This window comes from Crocuta crocuta, unplaced genomic scaffold, assembly GCF_008692635.1.
Source record: "Crocuta crocuta isolate KB4526 unplaced genomic scaffold, BGI_CrCroc_1.0 scaffold176, whole genome shotgun sequence".
In the NCBI taxonomy this organism is placed as follows: domain Eukaryota; kingdom Metazoa; phylum Chordata; class Mammalia; order Carnivora; family Hyaenidae; genus Crocuta; species Crocuta crocuta.
Genome location: NW_027531905.1, coordinates 5,764,484 through 5,785,976, shown reverse-complemented (window position 1 = coordinate 5,785,976; position 21,493 = coordinate 5,764,484). Strand labels below are relative to the sequence as shown.

The 21,493-nt window shown below is 38.4% G+C and overlaps 1 protein-coding gene across 3 annotated transcripts in view; it reads right to left on the bottom strand.

The window, feature by feature from the left end:
• The window catches only part of ITPR2 (inositol 1,4,5-trisphosphate receptor type 2), a 490,032-nt gene that overhangs the window by 338,139 nt on the left and 130,400 nt on the right, over positions 1-21,493 (bottom strand). For all 3 annotated transcript variants that reach the window (XM_077774582.1, XM_077774583.1, XM_077774584.1), the window contains exons 11-15: positions 16,553-16,704; positions 13,743-13,842; positions 12,627-12,787; positions 3,408-3,549; positions 974-1,135 (exon numbers count right to left, since the gene is read on the bottom strand). In XM_077774582.1, the coding sequence (XP_077630708.1) occupies positions 974-1,135; positions 3,408-3,549; positions 12,627-12,787; positions 13,743-13,842; positions 16,553-16,704 (717 nt within the window). The remainder of the gene's footprint in view (positions 1-973; positions 1,136-3,407; positions 3,550-12,626; positions 12,788-13,742; positions 13,843-16,552; positions 16,705-21,493) is intronic.

Here is a 21,493-nt window from a genome sequence, read left to right as displayed (position 1 = left end):
TATTACACAAATGTATAATATTAAACATGTTGCAAAATATTTTGTATTTTAAGATAAAAATGACACTTGGGGCACTTGGGTGGCTCATTCAGTGAAGCGTCAGACTCTTGATTGCAGTTCAGGTCATGATCACAGCTCATGAGTTTGAGCCCTGTGTCAGGCTCTGTGCTGTCAGCCTCTCTCTGTGCTGTCAGATTCTCTCTCTTCTTCTTTCTCTGTCCCCTCCTCGCACATGCTCTCTCTCTCAAAATTAATTAACAGGTTTTTTTTTAAGATAAAAATGACACTTGAAAGAAATTTCATTTGCCATTGGCAACTTGCCATTGGCTATAGCCCGGGTTCCCTGTCCTCCACAGTTAGGACCACCTTGGGACAAAAGTGACCTTGCTAGCATTCACCATTCTCTCTTCATAGATCCTTCTTTACTAAAATGCCTGTTCCTATATAATTCACACAAATGATTCTCATCCTCCTCAAATGCTTCCTTCTCCAAGCACCCGTCCTGGGCTCCCCCAGCCATACTAAGCTTTCCCTCTCCTAAATTCCCATAATGCCATCTTTTCTCTCTTGTGTCCCCTCTTTGCCTCTGCCTTATGTTTCAGATATACATGCCATATCTTCACGACCAGATACAGAACTTTTTGGCCTACACGTTATGATCTAGAATCACATGTCAAGAAATGTCTCCCACCTCTTTACATAACACGTCCAGCATGTCTCCTGCCTAACAAAAGCTGATACCATGCCCAAAGACCTCAGGTATCTTCCCCCAAAGGTTCTAATTGTACATGGAAGAATAAATACGTCATCACAAAAATGCTTACACGTCATGTTTTTGTGTGGCGAACATAAAACATTTCACTGCAGAGCCGAAATTCCCATTCCTATGTTATGTATTTTAGAACAGTAACCAAAGACCCTTGCCCATACTTGAAATGTTAAACAGAAGCAAAGACGCAGGCCACCCTCTGACCTGATTTTTCCTGTAGTCCTGCTGTGAATGTCTGAGCACGCGGTAACATAGCCTCAGCATGTACTTATAAGGAGCGTATCTTTGGTCCCCCAGATCTTCAAGTCTCAGCATTGAGCCTTCTCCCGCTTTCTCCTTAAAGGGAGCTTTGAGAATTCCAAATACCTATCAGGGGAAAAAAAAAATCAACCACCTATTCTGATGAATGGAGGTGCATGTTTTATAAATAAGCACACTGACTCAAAAACACTTTTGTAACATTTGAGTAGAATTAATGTAAAGAAAAAAAAGACGTAGAATACAGAACCAACATATTAAGAAACAGAAAAAAAATACCATTAAAAAGATTCCTTAAATTGACAAATAAACATTTAAATAAAAACACTTCATTGTGTTTAGAAATTATATTCTATTTAAATAAGAGACAGAAAGATGGGTTGTACCAAGTTATATGAACATATTCAAGTGAACTAAAATATAGTATGATTTCTATAGCTTTACAATTAATTCTATTATGTTCTATAACTTTCTAAAATCAAAATAATATAAAAAAGCATTTACTTTTCATCTGAAATTGATCAGAAAGTTAGTTCCAAATATTGTTTCTAAACCTCTTTCCAAAACAGTTCATCTATTGTTCCGAGTACATTAAGATGTTGTCAAATCAATGAATTTATCAGTATTCCAACAAATAAGGCACCTTATGGGCAACCAGTGGTGGTCAGTGACCCACATTATACCAAGGATAGCAGCTCGGAAATGTTTAAAAAACATTAAGGAATAAACTCTTTTAGGCAGCAGGACAGCGGGTAAGGTCACCTAAGGATGAGGATGAGCTGGTAAGAAGAGTAAATAGTTTATGAAAGAGCACCTACACTAGGGCCTGGGCATTAATACAAGACAGCGAAATGGAAAGGAATCATCTTTTGTAGTTCATAAAATAGAATACAAATTAAAGTTACTTCAATCATTTTATATTCACTAAACCTTGAATTTTCTATTTAAATTACTGAAATAAACGGGGCACCTGGGTGCCTCAGTCAGTTAAGCGTCTTACTTAGGCTCAGGTCACGATCTCATGGTTCAGGAGTTCAAGCCTCCTGTCAGGCCCTGTACTGCCAGCCCAGAGCCTGGAGCCTGCTTCAGATTCTGCGTCTCCCTCTCTCTTTGTCCCTCCCCTGCTCACGCTCTGTCTCTCTCTCAAATATAAATAAACATTTAAAAAAATTTAAATACTAAAATAAACGATTAGACATGTTGGTTGACGTAATACTAATAAATTATTCAAAGTCCTAAAAATCCTTGAAATCGAATGTTTTATACAAAAGAAATGCTAATGTCAGAAAAGCCTTTGTCTCATTAGATTTGCAACCTTTATTTTCTTTGAGAGAAGTATTGATTTTACATTTTCAGACAATCAGCTATAGAATATTAATTGGCAATATGTCTAGTTTTCCTTTCCCAATTCCACAAGAACATGTATATTTATAACATTTTTTTTCATTTTTTAAGTATCTTCCTTGAGCTCACAATTAATGCAAAAGACCATTACTTTATACAGCAATTAACTGAATTTAAGGAAACACATAAAGATAGGCATGCCTATATATGCATATTATCAGGAAGTGAATTAATTTACTGGTGTGTTATAAAACAATTTCAGAAAGACACAGTACAGGAGTAGATCTAGACTTCCAGGGGAAAAAAACTAGAATACTGTACAGAGCATTTGTGAGCTGATGAATAGACTTCCCTACTTTCCTAAGGAGGAGAGGGACTGAAGTAGGAAGTAGATAGAGATGGCATTTTCAAAGTTATCCTGTAGATTCTACCTAGAAAATTATTCCAGCACATTTTCTGGAGACAGTCTGACCCTGTAGGTTTTCTGAGAGGTGTGAGTGAGGCTGTCTCTAAAATGGCCGTGGAGATTCCTGCCTCTTGAAATTCACAGCCTTATACAATCCTGTCTCCTTGACAGGATTTATTGACTCACATCTAATAGAACATAGAAGTGATGAGGTTACTTCTCAGAGTCAGTTATAAAAAGCACTGTGGCTTCCATCTGGGTGCCCTCCCTTGTTCTCTCTTGGATCCCTCATTTCTAGGAAAGTACACTGCCATGGAGAGGCTATCAAGTGCTATCAAGAAGCCTGTGTGAGTGACCTGGGAAGTGAATCCTGTCCCATTCAAACCTGAGATGACTGCAGCCCAAGCCAGCACCTTGACTGCGACCTTATGAAAGACCCTGAGCAAGAACACCCACCCAAGCCACTCCCAGATTCCTAATCCACAGAAACTGTAAGACTACTATCTGTTGTTTTCAGCCACGAAGTCTTGGGATAATTTGTTACACAGCAATAGATAACTAGCACAAGGACTTTCCTATGCTATAATTTAAAAAAATTAATGTGCAAATTTAGTACATGAAAATATTCACCTGTGCCAATATGTTTTGTTCCCTCATTAATTTTTGGCGTTCTCGGTTTGGCTTAGTGATAACGACATCCAAAACTTCTTGTCCATTATTAAGTACATCAGCCACAAAGAAGATGAGGTCTTCCAATAATTTGGTTACAAACCTATCATAAAATGAAAAAGAAATGTTACTCTAATTTTGGAAAATATTTTTTTAGTAAGCACTGAGAACTAAAACACTGGAACGTTGAGAATATTTTATAATAAAAATTCTTTAACCAACAAAATATCTAATTTTGTTAACATTACCTAACTCTTTATAAAAAACAAGCCCTTCTCCAGCTCCTCCACTCTTGCCTCCGATCTAATCAAGTATTTGCAAAGACAATTATGACATAAAGCCACGTGAGCCCCAAAAGGAGATGAGTTGATAGGCTAACACCACCAGATCCTTGTCTATAAATGACTAGCAAAAAAGAGCATTTCTGCTTAAGGGAGAACAGCTCAACTTCCAAATTTCTAAATTCAATTCCTTTTTCTACTATTGACTCAAACTACATTTCCTAATCCTCACCACACTTCTGCATCTCCAAAGAACAGAAGAGGAAACACTTAAATGATCTACAAAGAGAGAGCAAGCAATTCGATGTTCTAACCTGTTCTCAAACTATTACCTGATCTATAAAAATCACATCACTCTAAAATCATACACTAACATGCACCTTTAACTCTACATTACTTGAACTTCAGTGGCACTTAGATCCTAAAGTGTCTTGAAAACCCTTCCTCCCTTAGCTTTCTTCCCCCTCCTTCCTCTGTCTGTTCTTTGTCATTTTCTATATGAATTTTTAAATTTGTTTTAATTTTTGAAAACTTTTGTCCAGCAAATATATATATATATATATTATCCATACATATTAATATAATCGTTCACCATGATTAGCACGTCCAATCATGATCACATCAATAAGAAAGCTACAGTATAAGAGATTCAACAGTTCCAGAAAAGTCTAGAGTGTATTCATTAAGAAGCATCCTGATCCTATCTCCAGATATATTTACCTCCTGAAAGACAACGTACTTTCATAGAGCCAAATGGACATGCCCAGAACCCAGAATTTAGCCACCCACAGCCAAATTTTGGCATACTTCCAGAATCATAAATTCTACTCCAAAATTCCAGAGATTCTATGTTTTCTTGGTGTACCTATGTTAAATGTGAAGCCAATCTGTTTCTTTTGAAAATGTGCCTGATAGGATTCACTCACATAAGCTCTGAAGACAACCAGAGAAATGTAAAATATGATTCATGTGCATTGAAATGTGGTGTTAATTTCTTTTGAAATTGTGGCTTAATGTCTTCCAATGAATTCCATTATTCCGAAAAGTAAAAATTATTTTGAGCTCAGGTTAAGTTGAAGCTCAGTCGCTACTTACTCAATCTGCATGTCCAGTTTGAGCATAAGTATATGTATTTTCTTTTAAAAATTATTAATATTCTTTTCCTCCTGTTTCAAGTTAAATGTATTCAGATGTTTAGACATCTGAGAAAGCACAACTTTAGGACAACTAGAAATCACTCTGCTTTAAAGTCTGAATTGGCCTGAATTAGTGACAATTAATGGAATGACGATGCAAACAATTAAGTGGTAACTGAAAATAATTACACATTAACCCTGCTTGCACAGCCTGAGTCCTCTGATTATGGGGCAATGGAAGGCAAGAAAAGCAGTCTTCTCTTTCAATCTCAGAAACTCTTGAAACTCTTTTTCCCCCTTTTCACCTCCAGCACCCCATCTGTGGTAAGCAACTGGGTTTTCTCAGTTTAGATCAAACTCCCAATTCTTTACTGAGATGTGGTTGGGTCCTACTAATTCACCCCATCTTATTAATTTGCTTGTACTCACAACTTTCTGTGTGACTTTGTCATATGCAGCAATGATAAGTAAGGTATATTTTTTAAAAGACATACCTACTAAAGAAGTGAAAAGCTCTGCGGTTTAGGAACAAAATAAGAAAGACACAGTGATAAACAAGCATGATGTTCAATCCCTGCAAGATAAAAGGGACTGAAAACACATGGTAGGGAACTAAGTTCTAAATGTGAAAGCAGATATTAGAGTAGGAATTCTCCACCTCTTAAGAGAACATTAAAACTTGGGTGGCCCCTTTTCAGCTCTGGCTGTGTAGTAGGACACTCACAAATAGGACTGGACCTACCACCTGTAATGTCAACGGGTGAAGCCTCAAATTACCATAGGATGTGGAACTCTGTCCTCAATAGCAGATCTGGCTCTGAGCTGGCTGGGAAGCAGCAGATGGAGGCAACCATAAGACTGATAGAGGAGATCCGCAAATGCAGAGAAAGGAAAAGCAAAAACCAGACACCTAAGAAGAGCCTCAGTATTCACATTCCAAAGCACGTAAGGAAACGGACATGATGAAGGCCAGTCCCACCATACGTAAAAAAATCAAGGGGTCGACTCATTACCAACAAAATGCAGGTAATAGAACTATTTCAAAATAACTTTTAAATACGTTTTTTCAATCACCAGAGAAATAAAGAAAGCAAGTAAATACAAAAAAGACAAAAATATTTTTAAAAGGCAGATATAAATGAATAACAGGTGGATACACAAAAGAACCAATAGAAATCCAAGAAACAAATTATAGCCATTTCAACAAAAATCAAATTCACAAAGGTAAACTATTCTGTACACATCCTAACACAAATTATTGATTTATAAGACAATATAAAAAATCCATGCAGAAAGTAGCACAGAGAGATAAAAAAGGCAAATCATAAAAGGAAAGTTAAAAGATAAGAAGGACAAACCAAGAGCATCCAACATACATTTAATAGGAGTTCCAAAAGACACAGGAGAGGGAAAAGGTAAAGAAGTAACATCTTGAAGAAAATAGCTCACAACTTTTCAGAATTAAAGGAAAACATAAGTATACAGAGTAAAAGCACACCTTAAAGATCAGGTGGGAAAAACAAAAGTAATATTTCCTTGTGTAAAAACTAAAAATAATAATTAAAAATAAACTCATAAACACAGAGAACAGATTGGTCATTGACAGAGGTGAAGGGCAGTGGGTGGGTGAGATGGGCGAAGGAAGTCAAAAGGTACAGATTTCCAGTTATAAAATAAATAAGCCCTGGTTATGTAACGTATGGCATAGCGACAATAGTTAATAATACTGTATTTGAAAGTTGCTATGAGAGTAAATCCTTAAAGTTATCAACACACACACACACAAAATGTTGTAACTCTGTATGGTGACAGATGTTAACTAGACTTATTGTGGAGATGATTTCACAATAAACATAAATGCCAAATAATTATGTTATAAACCCAAAACAAATGAAATGTTGTACACCAACTCTACCTCAAGTGTTAAAACCTCATTAAAAAAATTTCCTGGTAGGGTGCCCGGGTGGTTCAATTAGTTAAGGGTTTGACTTTGGCTTAGGTCATGATCTCATGGTTTGTGAGTTTGAGCCCCACATCAGGCTCTGTGCTGACAGCTCAGAGCCTGGAGCCTGCTTTGGATTCTGTCTCCCTCTCTCTGCCAATCTCTCTCTCTCTCAAAAATAAATAAACATTAAAAATTTTTTAATTTCCTTGTAAACACATCATAGTAAAACTTCAGGACATCAAAGACAAAGAAAAAAATCTACAAAATTATCAAAAAGGAAAGAAAAAATGGCCAATAAAGTAACAATTCTATCAGCAAAAAACTTCTTAATGGAAACAAAATATGTCAGAAAATAATTACATTATAACTTTACCAAAGGAAAATAACTGCCAAGCTAAAATCCTAATACATAAAGTAGCACTTAAGAGTGGAAATAAAGATATTTTCATATATTTAAAAAATGAGAAGATTTAAAACCCACAGATCCTGACCAAATGGCTTAAAGAATAAATTTCAGCAAAAAGAAAAGTGAGCCCAGAGAGGAGATGTGAGAAGCAAGAAATAAAAGCAAGCCACAGAGGTAAAATATAACAAGAGATACAATTCATAGTAAAAATAATTTTTAGGAATTAACACTTTTAATTTTAAAAAGGCAGTACATCATGATTTATATGACACATTTACTCCCTTGTTGATATCAACTATTATAAAAAAAAAATTTTTTCAGGAAAAGGATGAACACAGAACTATGATTCTAGACGTATACTCCAAGAAAGATGAGAGGAAGAATATCAGTGCATAATTAAACCATTTTGACGTACCTTACTCCCACGAGAAAAAGAGAAAGATTTAATAACTTCCAATTGTGTAAGAAAGAATATGCAATTAAAACGTATGACAAGAATAGCAATAATGCAATTGCTAAAGAGTCGCAATATGACCTAAAGCTTCTAAACCAGTAGAGGAAAAGAAAAAAAGTGAGGAGAAAATATCAACTTTATCAACCTAACAGAAAGCAAGAAAATAGAGGAAAAAAGAAAAAAAGCTACAGTGAGGAAAAAAAAAAAGATAGAATAAGCCCAAACATTAATTATACACAAACTAATTGAAAGATTATCAGATTCCGTTTTTGTAATTATTTTTAGTCTTAAGACTTAGTTTAAGACTTGTTTTAAGTCTTAATGCCATGGATTCATCGGGAATGGCTTCCAGCAGTTCAGACTCTTGCCCAGTGCTTCTTACAAAGTGTGTTTTCTCTGGGTGGAGCAGGATGTGCTTCTATTGGATGTACATTAATTCCCTCGGCAAGAATCTTGCCCTTAACTTGTGTGTTTACAGCAGCAGTGCCAACAGCGTGCTGGGTAACAATGGAGACTCTTCCCGTTTTGCCATGGTAACGTCTGTGGGGCGCTCCTTTCTGAAACGTGCCCATTCCCTTGATGTTCACAATATCGTCTTTCTTGCAGATTCTCATCTATGTGGCCGAAGGAAGCGCTCCATGTTTTCTAAAAGGCCTAGAGAACATACAGCAGTGCCTCAACTCTTTCCCTTCATGTCGGTCTTTTTGGCGAAGTACGGGAAGATGGAGGCTCCAGACAAAAGGGATCAAATTAGGTGAGGAGTTAAGATGGTAGAGTGGTAGGGGACTCTGGGCTTATCTCATGCCTGAACACAGCTACATAAATATCTAATCACTCTGCACACCCAAGAAATGGATCTGAGGGCTGAAAGAAGAAACTGCACAAGCAGAGGGTGAAAAGGAAGGGATCAGATTAGATTTTTAAAATCGAGCTCTCCGCTGCTCACAAGACATATCACTAAAACAAAACGACCAGGAAATCTGAAATAAACTGATATTCAAAAAGAGGCATCAGAGAAATAACCAACCAAAAGGCAGCTAGTGTAGCAATAGTACTATCAGGCAAATAAAATTTAAGGAAAAAAGGTTGTGGCTAAGGAAGACGTTAACTTTGAATGACAAAGGTAGCTGATCCGAAACGAAGAAACAAACCAAAACCCAAGGGTATCTGATCTGGTGATTCCATGTGGGGTGACCTCTATTCTAGATCCTGGGTTTCTATCATGGGGAATTGGCACCAACCTCAAACTAGTAAACAGCGTGAAGGCATGGCCATCGCCTGTGCTGTTCACGACCACATTATCAGTGCACGTGTGTGCTGCATGGCCCAGTGCCTGGACACGTACCAGGAGCTCAGCAAACATGAATTAATTACATCTCTAAACTATAAATGCTGCTGAGGAAGCCCACATCTTTTCTATACCCTCGAAAGTAAAACATGGTGCAGACATTCTGGTTTATGCATCACTAACTGAACAGCAGTTAACCTCGCCTCCATTTTCACTCCTCTCCCGCCCCCCACCATGTTCCAAGACTCTATTTTGTCGGTGCAACTATGCACAATAAGATCAGAAATTACACTGAAAAATATCTGAGATTGAGGATCTTGCGCCATTAACACAGGAGCATGTGCCTCCAGAGCCCATTCCTGGGGCAAGCAAAGGGGGGGGCCATGAGAGAATTCAAACAACACAGGCATTTTCAGCTAGATCTGCAATATTCTAACGCCTTCCCTTTGACCTTGTATCATTCTTTCTGGTTTTGAGTAAAAGAAGATCTAATAATAACTTCATTCTCCAGAGAGAAAAAAGTCAGAGTTGTGAGGTATTTTCAGATAGAATTTTATATTGAATTCTAAAACAGAGAAAATAATATAAATACACTCAACTATGCCAATAAGTTCCATTGTACTGACAGGCAGCTTTGAATGAATTTTGATGGGAGATGACTTCTCTAAAATTGCTAAATTAAGATCAATAATTGCAACTTCATATTTCTCAAGCATATTTCTCTTTGCTCTGATGTTTCTCACTCTAAAACAGTGGGGAAAGAGGCAGGAAAAATAAAAATCCATGCTCCCTGATCCCTGGTCGGTCCTGGTCCAGCACCATCCTCTGAATCATGAGAGGTTAAGATTCTCTCTGGCAGAAACCGAAGAGTGGTTTGCTCCAGGTTACAACCAGCAATGAGAGAGGGTTCACACCTAACCTTTACTTGCCCACTTCTTCAAGGAACACCTTACTTTTAGCAAGGGAGACTTCTTAAGTGAGCCTGAGTAAATTACTGAATATGTGAGACTGACAAAGAAATGGATATGTCAAAAGGAAGCACTGATAGATAAATAACAGGAAAATAAAAAGTGCTATCTGGGGACACCTGGGTGGCTCAGTCAGTTAAGCTTCCGACTTCAGCTCAGGTTTGTGAGTTCAAGCCCGGCATCATGCTCTATACTGATAGCTCAGGGCCGCGAGCCTGTTTCGGATTCTGTGTCTCCCTCTCTCTCTGCCCCTCTCCTGCTTTCTTTCTCTCTCTCTCTCTCCCTCTCTCTCTCTCTCTCTCTCTCTCAAAAATAAACATTAAAAATAGAATATTAAAAAGTGCTATCTGCACACTGGATTCCATTACATGTCATAATCCAGCTCAGATCTTTAGTTTTCTGTAGTCCAAAAGAGTAGAACAGTTATTTCTGCTTCTGGCCTTTATTTATTTTCTCCAACAAGGTTCAAGGTTCAATTGCATATACAATAGTTTATTTTCAAATTCATGTTTGTTAGGGAAAAAACAGAGGTAAGAACAGAAAGTAAGCTGAGAAACAGCTATTCCATTTGCATATTTGTGACGTTTTTCTAGTGATGGGGTGGGAAGAAGCAAGTTGGATTCTTGTTCCTTTGTGTTATAAGATATTCATCCAAAAGTTCACAAAACATAAGTGTTTACTTATGGAATACTTCTAAGGCGATCCCAGAGAGTATCACCCAGAGCAGGAAATGGAGCACTGCAGGAGCCTCCTTGAATCCCACCTCCCTAAGGGGAACACCATCCTGATTTCTGAGACAATTATTTCTTAGAATTTCTTCATAGTTCCTCTAATTGCTTAAGCACTCCAAAGAAATAGAATTTTGTTTTGTTCCCTTTGAACTTTACAAATAGTATCACGGTGAATGTATTTGTGTCTAGTTCTTGCTCCATCTAAAGTTTACAGGATTTATCCACGTAGTCACCCATAGATGTAGTTCATCTATTTCCATTGCTATACTATGTCCATTGCATGAATTTACCACAATTGTATTCATCTATTCAACCGGTGATTAATACTTGATGGTTTTAAGTTTGGGGTTATTTATAATAAGGCTGAACATCCTTAAACATGTGTCCTGGTGCACATGTATAGTTAGGAGCTGCTTTGGGACAGATGTTCAAGAACGTTCAAGCTGGGAGAAGAATTGGTGAGTCACGAGTGTTTGCTTCTTTGTGAGTATGTGTTCATATGTGTGGTGAGAACACTCACAGGATCTTCACTCTTAGCAAATGTTTAAGTGCACAATACAGAATTGTTAACCATAGGCACAATGTTGTACAACAGATCATCTTGGATAAATGAAAATTTACAACTGTTAAACAAGAACTCTTCATCCCCCCACCCCCCATGCCCTGGCGACCACCATTCTACTCTCTTGAGTTGGACTCTTTTGCAGGATTATTAACAATAGCCAAGACATGGAAACAATTTAGATGTCCATTGATGGATGAATATATAAAGAAAATGCTATTTTATACATATAATGGACTATCATTCAGCTTTAAAAAAGAAGAAAATCTTGCCACATGTGACAACCTGGGTCAACCTGGAAGATGTTATGCTACTTGAAATGAGCCAATCACAGAAGAACAAATGCCACATGCTTCTGCTTATATGAGGAGTGATTTCTTCAACTTTGCGAATTACTGTCAAACTATTTTCTGAAGTGTTTATACCAATTATCACCTCACCAGCTGTGATGAGAGCTGCAATGTATGAACGCCTGCGAAATTGGTAAACAGATTTCTCTTGTTCAAATGTAAAGGCATGTAGCAGATCATCAAGGGGAAATAAAAAGAATGCTGTGTTCTGGTGCACCGAAAACACAGAGACTTGAAAACCGCACATGATTGGGGGCATCTGGATGGCTCAGTAGGTTGAACCTCCAACTTCAGCTCAGGTCATGATCCCACAATTCGTGACTTCAAACCCCACAATGGGCTTGCTGATCTCAGTGCTCTCTCTCTGACCCTCCCCCACACTCCCTCTCTCTTGCAGAAATAAAACATTAAAAACAAAACCACACATGATCAAATCCCCCACTTATGTAAACTGAGAATAATGTCCATCTCAGGACTGTCTGAAGGCGTATATAAAATATATTTACAGTACCAACACAAAATAGGAATGATATACTTGGGAGCCATCAGGATCATTCTCTTTCCCAACCATTTCCAGAACCAGAGCTAAAGAATCAAGGATCCAGTTTCTCTGCGGGAGTTATAAGGGCAGAGTGCTACACCTTGCAGACTCTTTTCTGGTATATTTATCTCATGTTACCTGAACACACCAATATGTCTTGCATGAATAAGAACAGAAAAACATAAAACTTCTTTTAGGACTTTTAGAACTCTTAAATCCAAACATTAAACGAAGCGCAGCAAAAGTATTAAATGTCTTCTATGAAACATTTAAAAGGAAAGATCAGCGAGCAAAACAACAACTCCAAGCCCAGCTAAAATGGAAAACGTGAATATTCCACCAGATTTTAAAGTCCCCATTTTCATTCGCTCACCATGATCCACTCATTCAGAAGCAGGTGCGCCACTAGGGAGACCATTCTAAATGTCCCCTTAGAGCCATTCATTCACTTGAGGCTTACCACAAGAGTCAGCAGCTGACTCTTGATGACTTAAGAGCCATTTAACAAAATTACTAACCTCCTTTCATTCTGAGTTATTGTGCCATTTTCCAGCTTTTTAACTGTGGTCGCCAGCACTTTATTTGCATCATTGGCAAAGTCTAAGTCTCGGACCTCAGACAGCGGGACAGACACAATGGCAAATGCTTCCTTATCTTCTTTTGTTTGGCACGTTCCAATCTGAAATGTGTTTTTTCCACCAAGATTAGTTGTTGTTTTTTTAAACACACAATATTTTTCTGGTATGAACACATCTTAATATTGTTTAAGAAATCTAAGCTGGGTGGCTCAGCTGGTTACGCATCTGACTCTGAATTTCTGCTCAGCTCACGATCTCAAGGCCATGAGATAGAATCCTGCATTGGGCTCCATGCTGAGCATGGCGCCTACCTGGTTTCTCTCTCCCTCTCCTTCTGCCACTCTCATCCCCTCTCTAATGTAAATAAATATTTAAGAAAAAAAAAAGAAATATAAGACAGGAATAGATAATCCAAATACAGTAATTCTCATATGCGTCATCCACTCTGAAAGACTGTGGGGACACACAGATTTTCCACACCCATTTCCTGCCTTGTTCCCAAAGCCCACTAGAAACACATCCTTGCACACTTGTCCTTTGCTTCAGTGTCAACAGAACAGAGAGAATGTGCTCCTGGGATCTTCTCCCCTTTCTCCATGCTGCTCCCACACTTTTGGTATCTGTGATAGCATCCTTCTGAATCACAGCCCCACTGCAGACAAGCCACTTAGTTCAGCTTCCTAAGCAACTGGCAAAATGAACACTTGAGGAGATTACTTGTAACAATCTCTAATATTGGGAAAGACAGATGGTAAGGAACATGTCAATCACCCCTGATTCCAATCACACAACATCTGTCTAATAATTAAACAATTCTCACGGGGTATCTGGGTGGCTCAGTCGGGTAAGCACCCGACTGTTGGCTTCGGCTCAGATCATGATCTCACGGCTTTATGGGTTCGAGCCTGCGTTGGGCTCTGGGCTGGCAGCACAGAGCCTGCTTGGGATTCTCTCTCTCTTTCCTTTCTCTCTGCCCCTCCCCTGCTCACACTGTCTCTGTCTCTCTCAAAATAAATAAACTTCAAAAATAATCAAACAATTCTCAACAACATTTACCTTTAACATAACAGGTCTCTCTTCATCTGTGTCTATGGGGATACTGGTGCTTGTGACCCATGTGTTGGTACATAAATGCCTTAACCGAACATATGAGTTCCTACAAGCAAAAGAATACAAAAAACAGATTATTAAAAATTAGCAGACTTATGGGGCGCCTGGGTAGCTTAGTCGGTTAAGCATCCGACTTTCACTTGGGTCATGATCTCGCGGTTTGTGGGTTCGAGCCCCGCGTTGGGCTCTGTGCTGACTGCCAGCTCAGAGCCTGGAGCCTGTTTCAGAGTCTGTCACTCCCTCTCTCTCTGGCCCTCCCCTGCTCACGCTGTCTCTCTCTCTCCTAGAAATAAATTTAAAAAAATAAAAACATTCAAAAAAAACTGGCACACTTATATATTAACATATTTAGCAGTTTCATACATGATATGAACGAATATATTAAAGACTAGTTGACTCAAGTTTAGATCAGTCTGGTTTAAGGAAAAGGCTCTGAACCAAAGACTATTTCAAAGCATGTGGTATTACTACCTGGACCGGTGGGTCTCAAAGTGTGTTTCCTGGACCAGCAGGAATAGCATCACCTGGGAACTTGTTAGAAATACAAAGTCTGAGGCTTCATCCCCATTCACCGAATCAGAAACTCCAAAAGTAGGGCCAACAAGGAATATGTTAGCAGCCTCTCCAGGCAATGCTGATTTGAGGACCACTGACTGAGTAACCATGTCAGTTAACACAGCTATCTGATCGTAGTTTCTGTAGCATCATCATTTGTGTGTAAAAGTATATACAGCCAATCTTCATTATTTGCAGATTCTGTGCTTGTGAATTCACGAAAAAGGATTTGTAACCCCAAAATCAACAGTCACTTGTGCCATCATTCCTGGACATGAACAGAATGGTAAAAAATTTGAGTCCCCACTGTGCATGTTCCCAGTGAGGCTGACCAAGGCAATACTCTGCCTTCTCGTTTGTGCTCCGACTATAAACAAGCGTCTGTTTCAAGATCTATTCAGTGCCATGTTTTTCCAGATTTCTGCGCATTTTGCTGATGAGTTTGCTGTTTAAACGGGTCCCAAGCATAGTGCCGGAGTGCTGTCCAGTGTTCCTAAGAACAAGGCTGCGATGTGCCTCAAAATACTTATGTTAGATAAGCTTCATTCGGGCATGAGAGATAGTGCTGATGACTGTTAGTTTGATGTTAATGAATCAACAGATGTTAAATAAGGTGTCTTTAAACAAAAATACACACAGCACAAGGTTATGTGTGTAACTGATGTGACTGATGAAAATATTGTGACCGGAGGCTCACAGGAACCTAACCCTGCCTATCTTCCAGGAGAAATGGTTCAGTACTTGCTATTTCAGTGTACCAGGATAAAACAAGAATCAACTGTGTATGAACGGTGAGGGAATACTGAGAAAGGACAGCTAGAACTTCAAACAACTCAAATATTATTATCTCAGTGAACCTTTCATTAGTATCATTTCTTTAACAAATATGTGCAAAAGATCTGTTCAGACAAAAGCACTGTGCTAAGTTCTCTGCCTCCAAGCTTCTGAGAGTTAAGTAGGAACTGTAAGCCATAAATAAATCCTACAACACGAGGCAAAAAGCATTAAGACCAATAAGAAAGAACCAAATAAAATGCCAATGTCCTCCAGGAAAGAGAGGTTCACTCAGCATCATGGTGCTGCTCATTCATAAAGGAAGGTGCAATAGAGACTGAGTTTCAAAACTCTAAAATGGCACAGAGGCTCCTGGGTGGCTGAATTGGTTATGTGTCCAACTTCAGCTCAGGTTATGATCTCACAGCACAAGAGTTCGAGCCCCGTGTCGGGCTCCATGCTAACAGCTCAGAGACTGGAGCCTGCTTCAGTTTCTGTGTCTCCGTCTCTCTCTGCCCCTCCCCAACTTGTGCTCTGTCTCTCTGTCTCTATCAAAATATGAATAAACATTTTTAAAAAGGATACTTTTAAAAAAAAGAATGTAAGACATTCTCTTACCTTACATTCTGGCTACCTCATTACCAATTCCACTTCCCCACCTCTCACTCACTTAGGTCCCATTGGTTTTCTACCTACTCCTTCAGCACACCCAGGAAATTTCAAGATTTTTCCATTTCATGTTCCTACTGCTTGAAACATTCCTGATAGAGAGGGCTTGATCCTTCAAATCATTCAGATCTTTTCTCAAATGTTCTAAGTCAGAGAGGCCATTTCTAAACACTAATACCTAATACGACTCTCTGCAATTTTTTTTTCAAAGCAGTTTGATTACCTGCCCTGATACTGAATGTTAATTTTTCTATTGCCTCTATCCCTCATTTGAAATTAAGTATATAACCAGTTTGTTCACTGTCCACTTCCCAGTGTCAAGGGCAATGTCTTAAGTTCAGAAAAGGTTTGTTAACTGAATGACTAAAGAAATGAACGAACAGATGAATGAATGAAAGAAATCTGAAATTTGACATAATAGAAATAAATAATATAAGTATTAACAGAAATGCCCCTAGATTATTTTTCATGTTCGAAACCAAAGGCCATAAAGTAATAAGAATAAATAATTCTTATGAATTTTTCAGAGTTTCTTTGGTCCTGAACACTTTAATTATTTATGAGAATAAAACAAACTGTGTTAATCTTCTCACAAAAGAAGTATGATTTTTACACATTAGTTCACTTACACTTACTCCATTGATATCACAAAAATTCCATTAACATTATATTTTAATTCCTTACCTACCACTACAATTACTCAGAGAAATGTTATTATTTAACCATATATATTTATTTTACTTTGTTTTATTTTTTACCTTGGGACCAGGCAGTCAGCTCTCTGAAGAGTTGTGGCATCCAGTTCAAAGAGGGATGCAATGTCATTTCCATGGGGTACGGAGACTAAAGTGTACATGATCTTCTCCCCTGCCTGGCGTTTCTTCTTTGAAGCTGGAAGCTCTCCATCTCTCTGTGGAAGAGGTACAAAGTTATTTATTTTTATCAGGTTTCTTCCTAAACCCTTCAATGAATCAGGAGGTGAGATTTAAATTTGTACAGTATTTCTTCACGGGATTATAGAGATGTCTGTTTTACGTCATCCGAAAAGCAGGCCAGGTCTCATAATCTTAGAGGTAAGTATTACCAATAGTGATAAGTCATACATTCCTGGAGGGAAGGCTTGATCTGGGCAAATAATCAAAGCACTAACAGTCATAGGGAACAGTTGTGTTCCCTTATGTTGTCTTAACCTATTTCCAGAGTCATTTCGACCATTCCACATTTAAAACAGAGAAGAAAGAGTATGTTGAATCATCTAGATTTCCTAAATTAAAGAGTCAACATGGTAGTGTTTCAGAGTTCCTGACTAATGTCTGAAACATAACTGGGACATTATCCTGAAGAGAAAAGGAATCAATAGCAATATTCCCATTCAGTTCATCAGCCGGTTCCATTAAACCCAAACACATACTATAATGGCATATCAGGTGAAATAAATGGGGATCTTCACAAGCAGAAGACTTCATAATGATGTGAAACTCAGTCAACATTTCTAGTACACCCTCCTTTAAGCAGGCAGCCGCACAAGAATGGTAATTATATATTTATATGTCAACCAAGTTTCAATCCCTGTGGAAAAATAAGAGGCACAAGGGGCGCCTGGGTGGCTCAGTCAGTTAAGCCTCTGACTTTGGCACAGGTCATGATTTCCTGGTTTGTGTATCTGTCCTGATAACGCAGAGCCTAGAGCCTACTTCAGATTCTGTGTCTCCCTCTCTTTCTCTTGTCTCTCTCTCTGTCCCTCCCCTGCTTGCACTCTGTCTCTCTCTCTCTCAAAAATAAACATTAAAAAAAAAAACTAAAAAAAAAAAAAAGAGGAGGAGCTATAAAAAAACAAAATGTGATAGAACAAATGTAGTATAAGCTTGGTGCTTACATACATATTATAATTATGTATATGTATCAAAAAAAAACAAATTCTAAAATGAGACTAGAAGAGAAAGAGAGTATGGCTGTCCCATCACAGGAAGTTGAACGAAAGTGGAGAAGAGAAAGGGTGCACCAAAGGCAAATCAAAGCAGGCCGTGCCCAATGACAAGCAGTTATTTAATGGCCACTAGGACAATGAGATATGACACCTGATCCTTCCAAAACACTCACTTGAAGTTCCATCCCAAGACTGTGAACATCATTTCCCTTGTGGTTCCATTCTGACGTCTTCTGTAAATGGTGTGCAAATTGGTGGCCCCACTGAATGTGAATAGGGCAGAGGAATCACCAGGGCTCCTAAGCAGGAGCGGGGCTGTTAGCTGCTAAATCTCACATAGCCCAGAAGCACCTGCTAGCTCCTGTCATTTTTAACTTACATGTCCTCCACGGAGACCACAATTCCGAGTTAAATGAAGGCAGGGGTGTGGCAGACTCTCCCCAGATAGTTTGACCCCCATAATAGTTGTTTCTAATCAGTGAGCATAAACTATGTTTATTGATCAGAAAAGAAGCATACTTAAAACTTACTGTGCATTATAACTAGGCAAAAGGATAAACAAACTGTGGGACATCCCAACAGTGGAATATTATTCAGCGCTAAAAAGAGATGAGCTATCAAGCCACAAAGACATGATGGAACCTTAAATGCATCTTGCCAAGTCAAGAAGCCAATCTGAAAAGGCTACCTACTGTATGATTCCAACCACATGACATCCCCAAAAAAGGCAAAACTACGGAGACAATAAAAAGACCAAAAGCTTCCAGGGACTAGGGGGGAGAAAGGAATGAAAAGGCAGGGTACACAGGATTTTTAGGGCAGTGGAACTATCCTGTCTGACAGATGTGGATATATGTATACATAGTGGGTACATGTCAAATGGTGGCTCCTTTTATCAAAACTCATAGAATGTTCAAGACTAAGAGTGAACCTTAAGGTAAACTATGGACCTCGAGTGTTAATAACATATTAAAGTAGGTTAATCAGTGTAACAAATGTACCACTCAGGTGCCAAATGTTGACTGCGGAGAAGGCTGTGGTTGTGTGGTGGCAGGGGGTATATGGGAACGTGTACTTTCCACTGAATTTTGCTATGAACCAAAAACTGCTCTTAAAAATAGTGTCTGCTTAAAAAAAAAAAAAAAACAGGATGAGAGAAAATATTTATAAGTCATATAGCTGATAGGGGATCATATCTAGGATATATAAAGAACATAAAGAACAGTTACAGTTCAAGAATAAAAAGTTGACCCAATTAGGGGCACCTGGGTGGCTCAGCTGGTTAAGCATCGAACTCTTGATTTCAGCTCAAGTCATGATCTCACAGGCTGTGAGATCAAGCCCCACATAGGGCTCTGCAATGACAGCGAAGAGCCTGCTTGGGACTCTCTTGCCCTCTCTCTCTGCCCCTCCCTGGCTCACTCACTCTCCCTCTCAAAATAAACAAACATTAATTTAAAAAAAAAAGACAACCCAATTAAAAATTGAGCAAGAGTTTTGAATAGGCCTTTCTCCATAGAAGATATTCCAATGCTAGTAAGTACATGCAAAGATGCTCAACATCGGAGTGCCTGGATGGCTCAGCCACTTAGGTGTCTGACTTTATCTCAGGTCATGATCTCACGGTCTGTGAGTTCGAGCCCTACATCAGGCTCTGTGCCCACAGCCTGGAGCCTGCTTCAGATTCTGTGTCTTCTTCTCTCTCTCTGCCCCTCCCCTACTCATGCTCTGTCTCTCTCTCTCTCAAAAATAAAATAAAAACATTTAAAAAGATTTCTAAAAAGATGCCCAACATCATTACTAATTAGTAAAATGCACTAGGATGGCTATAATCAAGGAGATAGACAATAGCTAGTGTTAGTGAGAATGTGGAAAAATTGTTAACAGTACATATAATGCTCGGGGCACATAAAATGGTGTGGCCATTTAAGAAGAGTTTGGCAGTTCATCAGAAGGTTAAATAAAGGGCCAACAATTCTAATTGTAGGTACCTATCCAAGAAAAACAAAAACATATTTCCACACCAAAACCTGTCCATGAATGTTCACAGCAGCATTTATAAAAGTCAAGATGCGTAAACAATCAAAAGCCCATCACATGATGAATGGATAAACAAAATGTGGCATGTGCACACAATGGAATATTATTTGGTCATAAAAAAGAATGGAGTACAGATATGCTACAACATGCATGAACCTTGAAAACATTATGCTAAGTGAAAGAAGTCAGACACAAAAGGCCATATATTGTATGAGCCAGTATATGAAACATCCAGAATAGGCAAATCCATAGAGAGTAGATTCATGGCTACCAGGGCCTGAGGGAGGGAAGCAACTGCTAATGGATACAGGATTTCTTTTGCAGATAATAAAAATGTTATACAATTAGATAGTGGCTATTGTTTTGGAGCTCTGTGAATGTATTAAAAAAAAACACTGATTTATATTTTTAAATAGGAGAGCTTTATAGTATGTGAATTATATCTCAATAAAGTTGTGGAAAGGGGAGAGAGAGGGAAAAGGAAGAAGGAAGAGAAGGGGAAAGAGAGGGAGAAGACAAAGGAAAGGAAGGAAAGGAGGAAGGGAGGGAGAGAGGGAGGGAAGGAAGGAGGAAGCCAGCAGTACGCTGTTTCGTTGATGACTGCAGTGCAGCTCAACACAAAAAGCCAGGTGTTGCACTAAGATACGGGTGGCAAAGAAGCAGCTTTCCCTGGAATGTAACGGTGACACAAGAAGTGGTTAATTCGAAAAGAAGGAAAAGGAAGTTTGTCTTAATTATGTCCTCATAAGATGCAAACTTGGGGAGAAACAGACCAGGAGCATTACAGGCACAAAGAAATATCACAGAAGAGCTTTTTTCTAGACTCCATAATGCTATGACAGCCAAAGGACAAAACCACCAACATAATGAACGGTAATTAATACACGTGAGAGAAGGCCGCCACTTCACATAAATACACAGAAATAACGGACAAGATCAGTCAACTGTAGAAATAACCCAAAGGATTTTTTGAATATGTAGGCAAGGGGATTGGAGAACAAGTGGACCAAGTGGTTTATGTGTTTTACTATAAAGACACAACTAAAATATGACTTTAATTAAGGAAAATAAAATTTAATTCTATTGAACCATGTTTGAAGAAAGTCTTCATTAATCCAAGATGAACATGTAACCTAAATAAGCAGAGATTTGATGAACTAAATCTGACAGTTTCTCTCATCACTACTAGTACAAATGCAAAAATTTCATATTACTGTCTTTTTGGAGGAATACCACATCCCTAAAAAGAATATGTGTCCTCTAATTTCCTGAGCCTCCTACAAACGAATCTTCCAATTATAACTAGGCTTTTGCTATAGATTTTCCTTCAAAGAAAATGCAATAACTGGCCAAATGATTTATATTTATCTACTTAGCAACTGAAAGTTGACATTGGGTTTATACATCAGTCACTTGTGAGCTCATTTAATATAAGTCAATCCTAGTGCATATATTCCCCTTTTGAAATGTTCATAAAATTTATTTTCAAGACTTACAAAAAGAAAGCAGATCCAGGTTTCTAGACTGCCCTCCTACCCCCTCCCCTTTAGTATACCTCCCTGTGGGCTCCGAACAAGAGTAGTCAGGGACCTTTCCATTTTGACACTCTTATAAATAGAAAAATCTTGCTTATTAGGGCTAATTAAAAGAGGTCACTCTGCATTACTCACACTATTTAAGACCCATTGTTTAATTGTAACTAGATAGTATAAGTGGAATGTACAACTATACC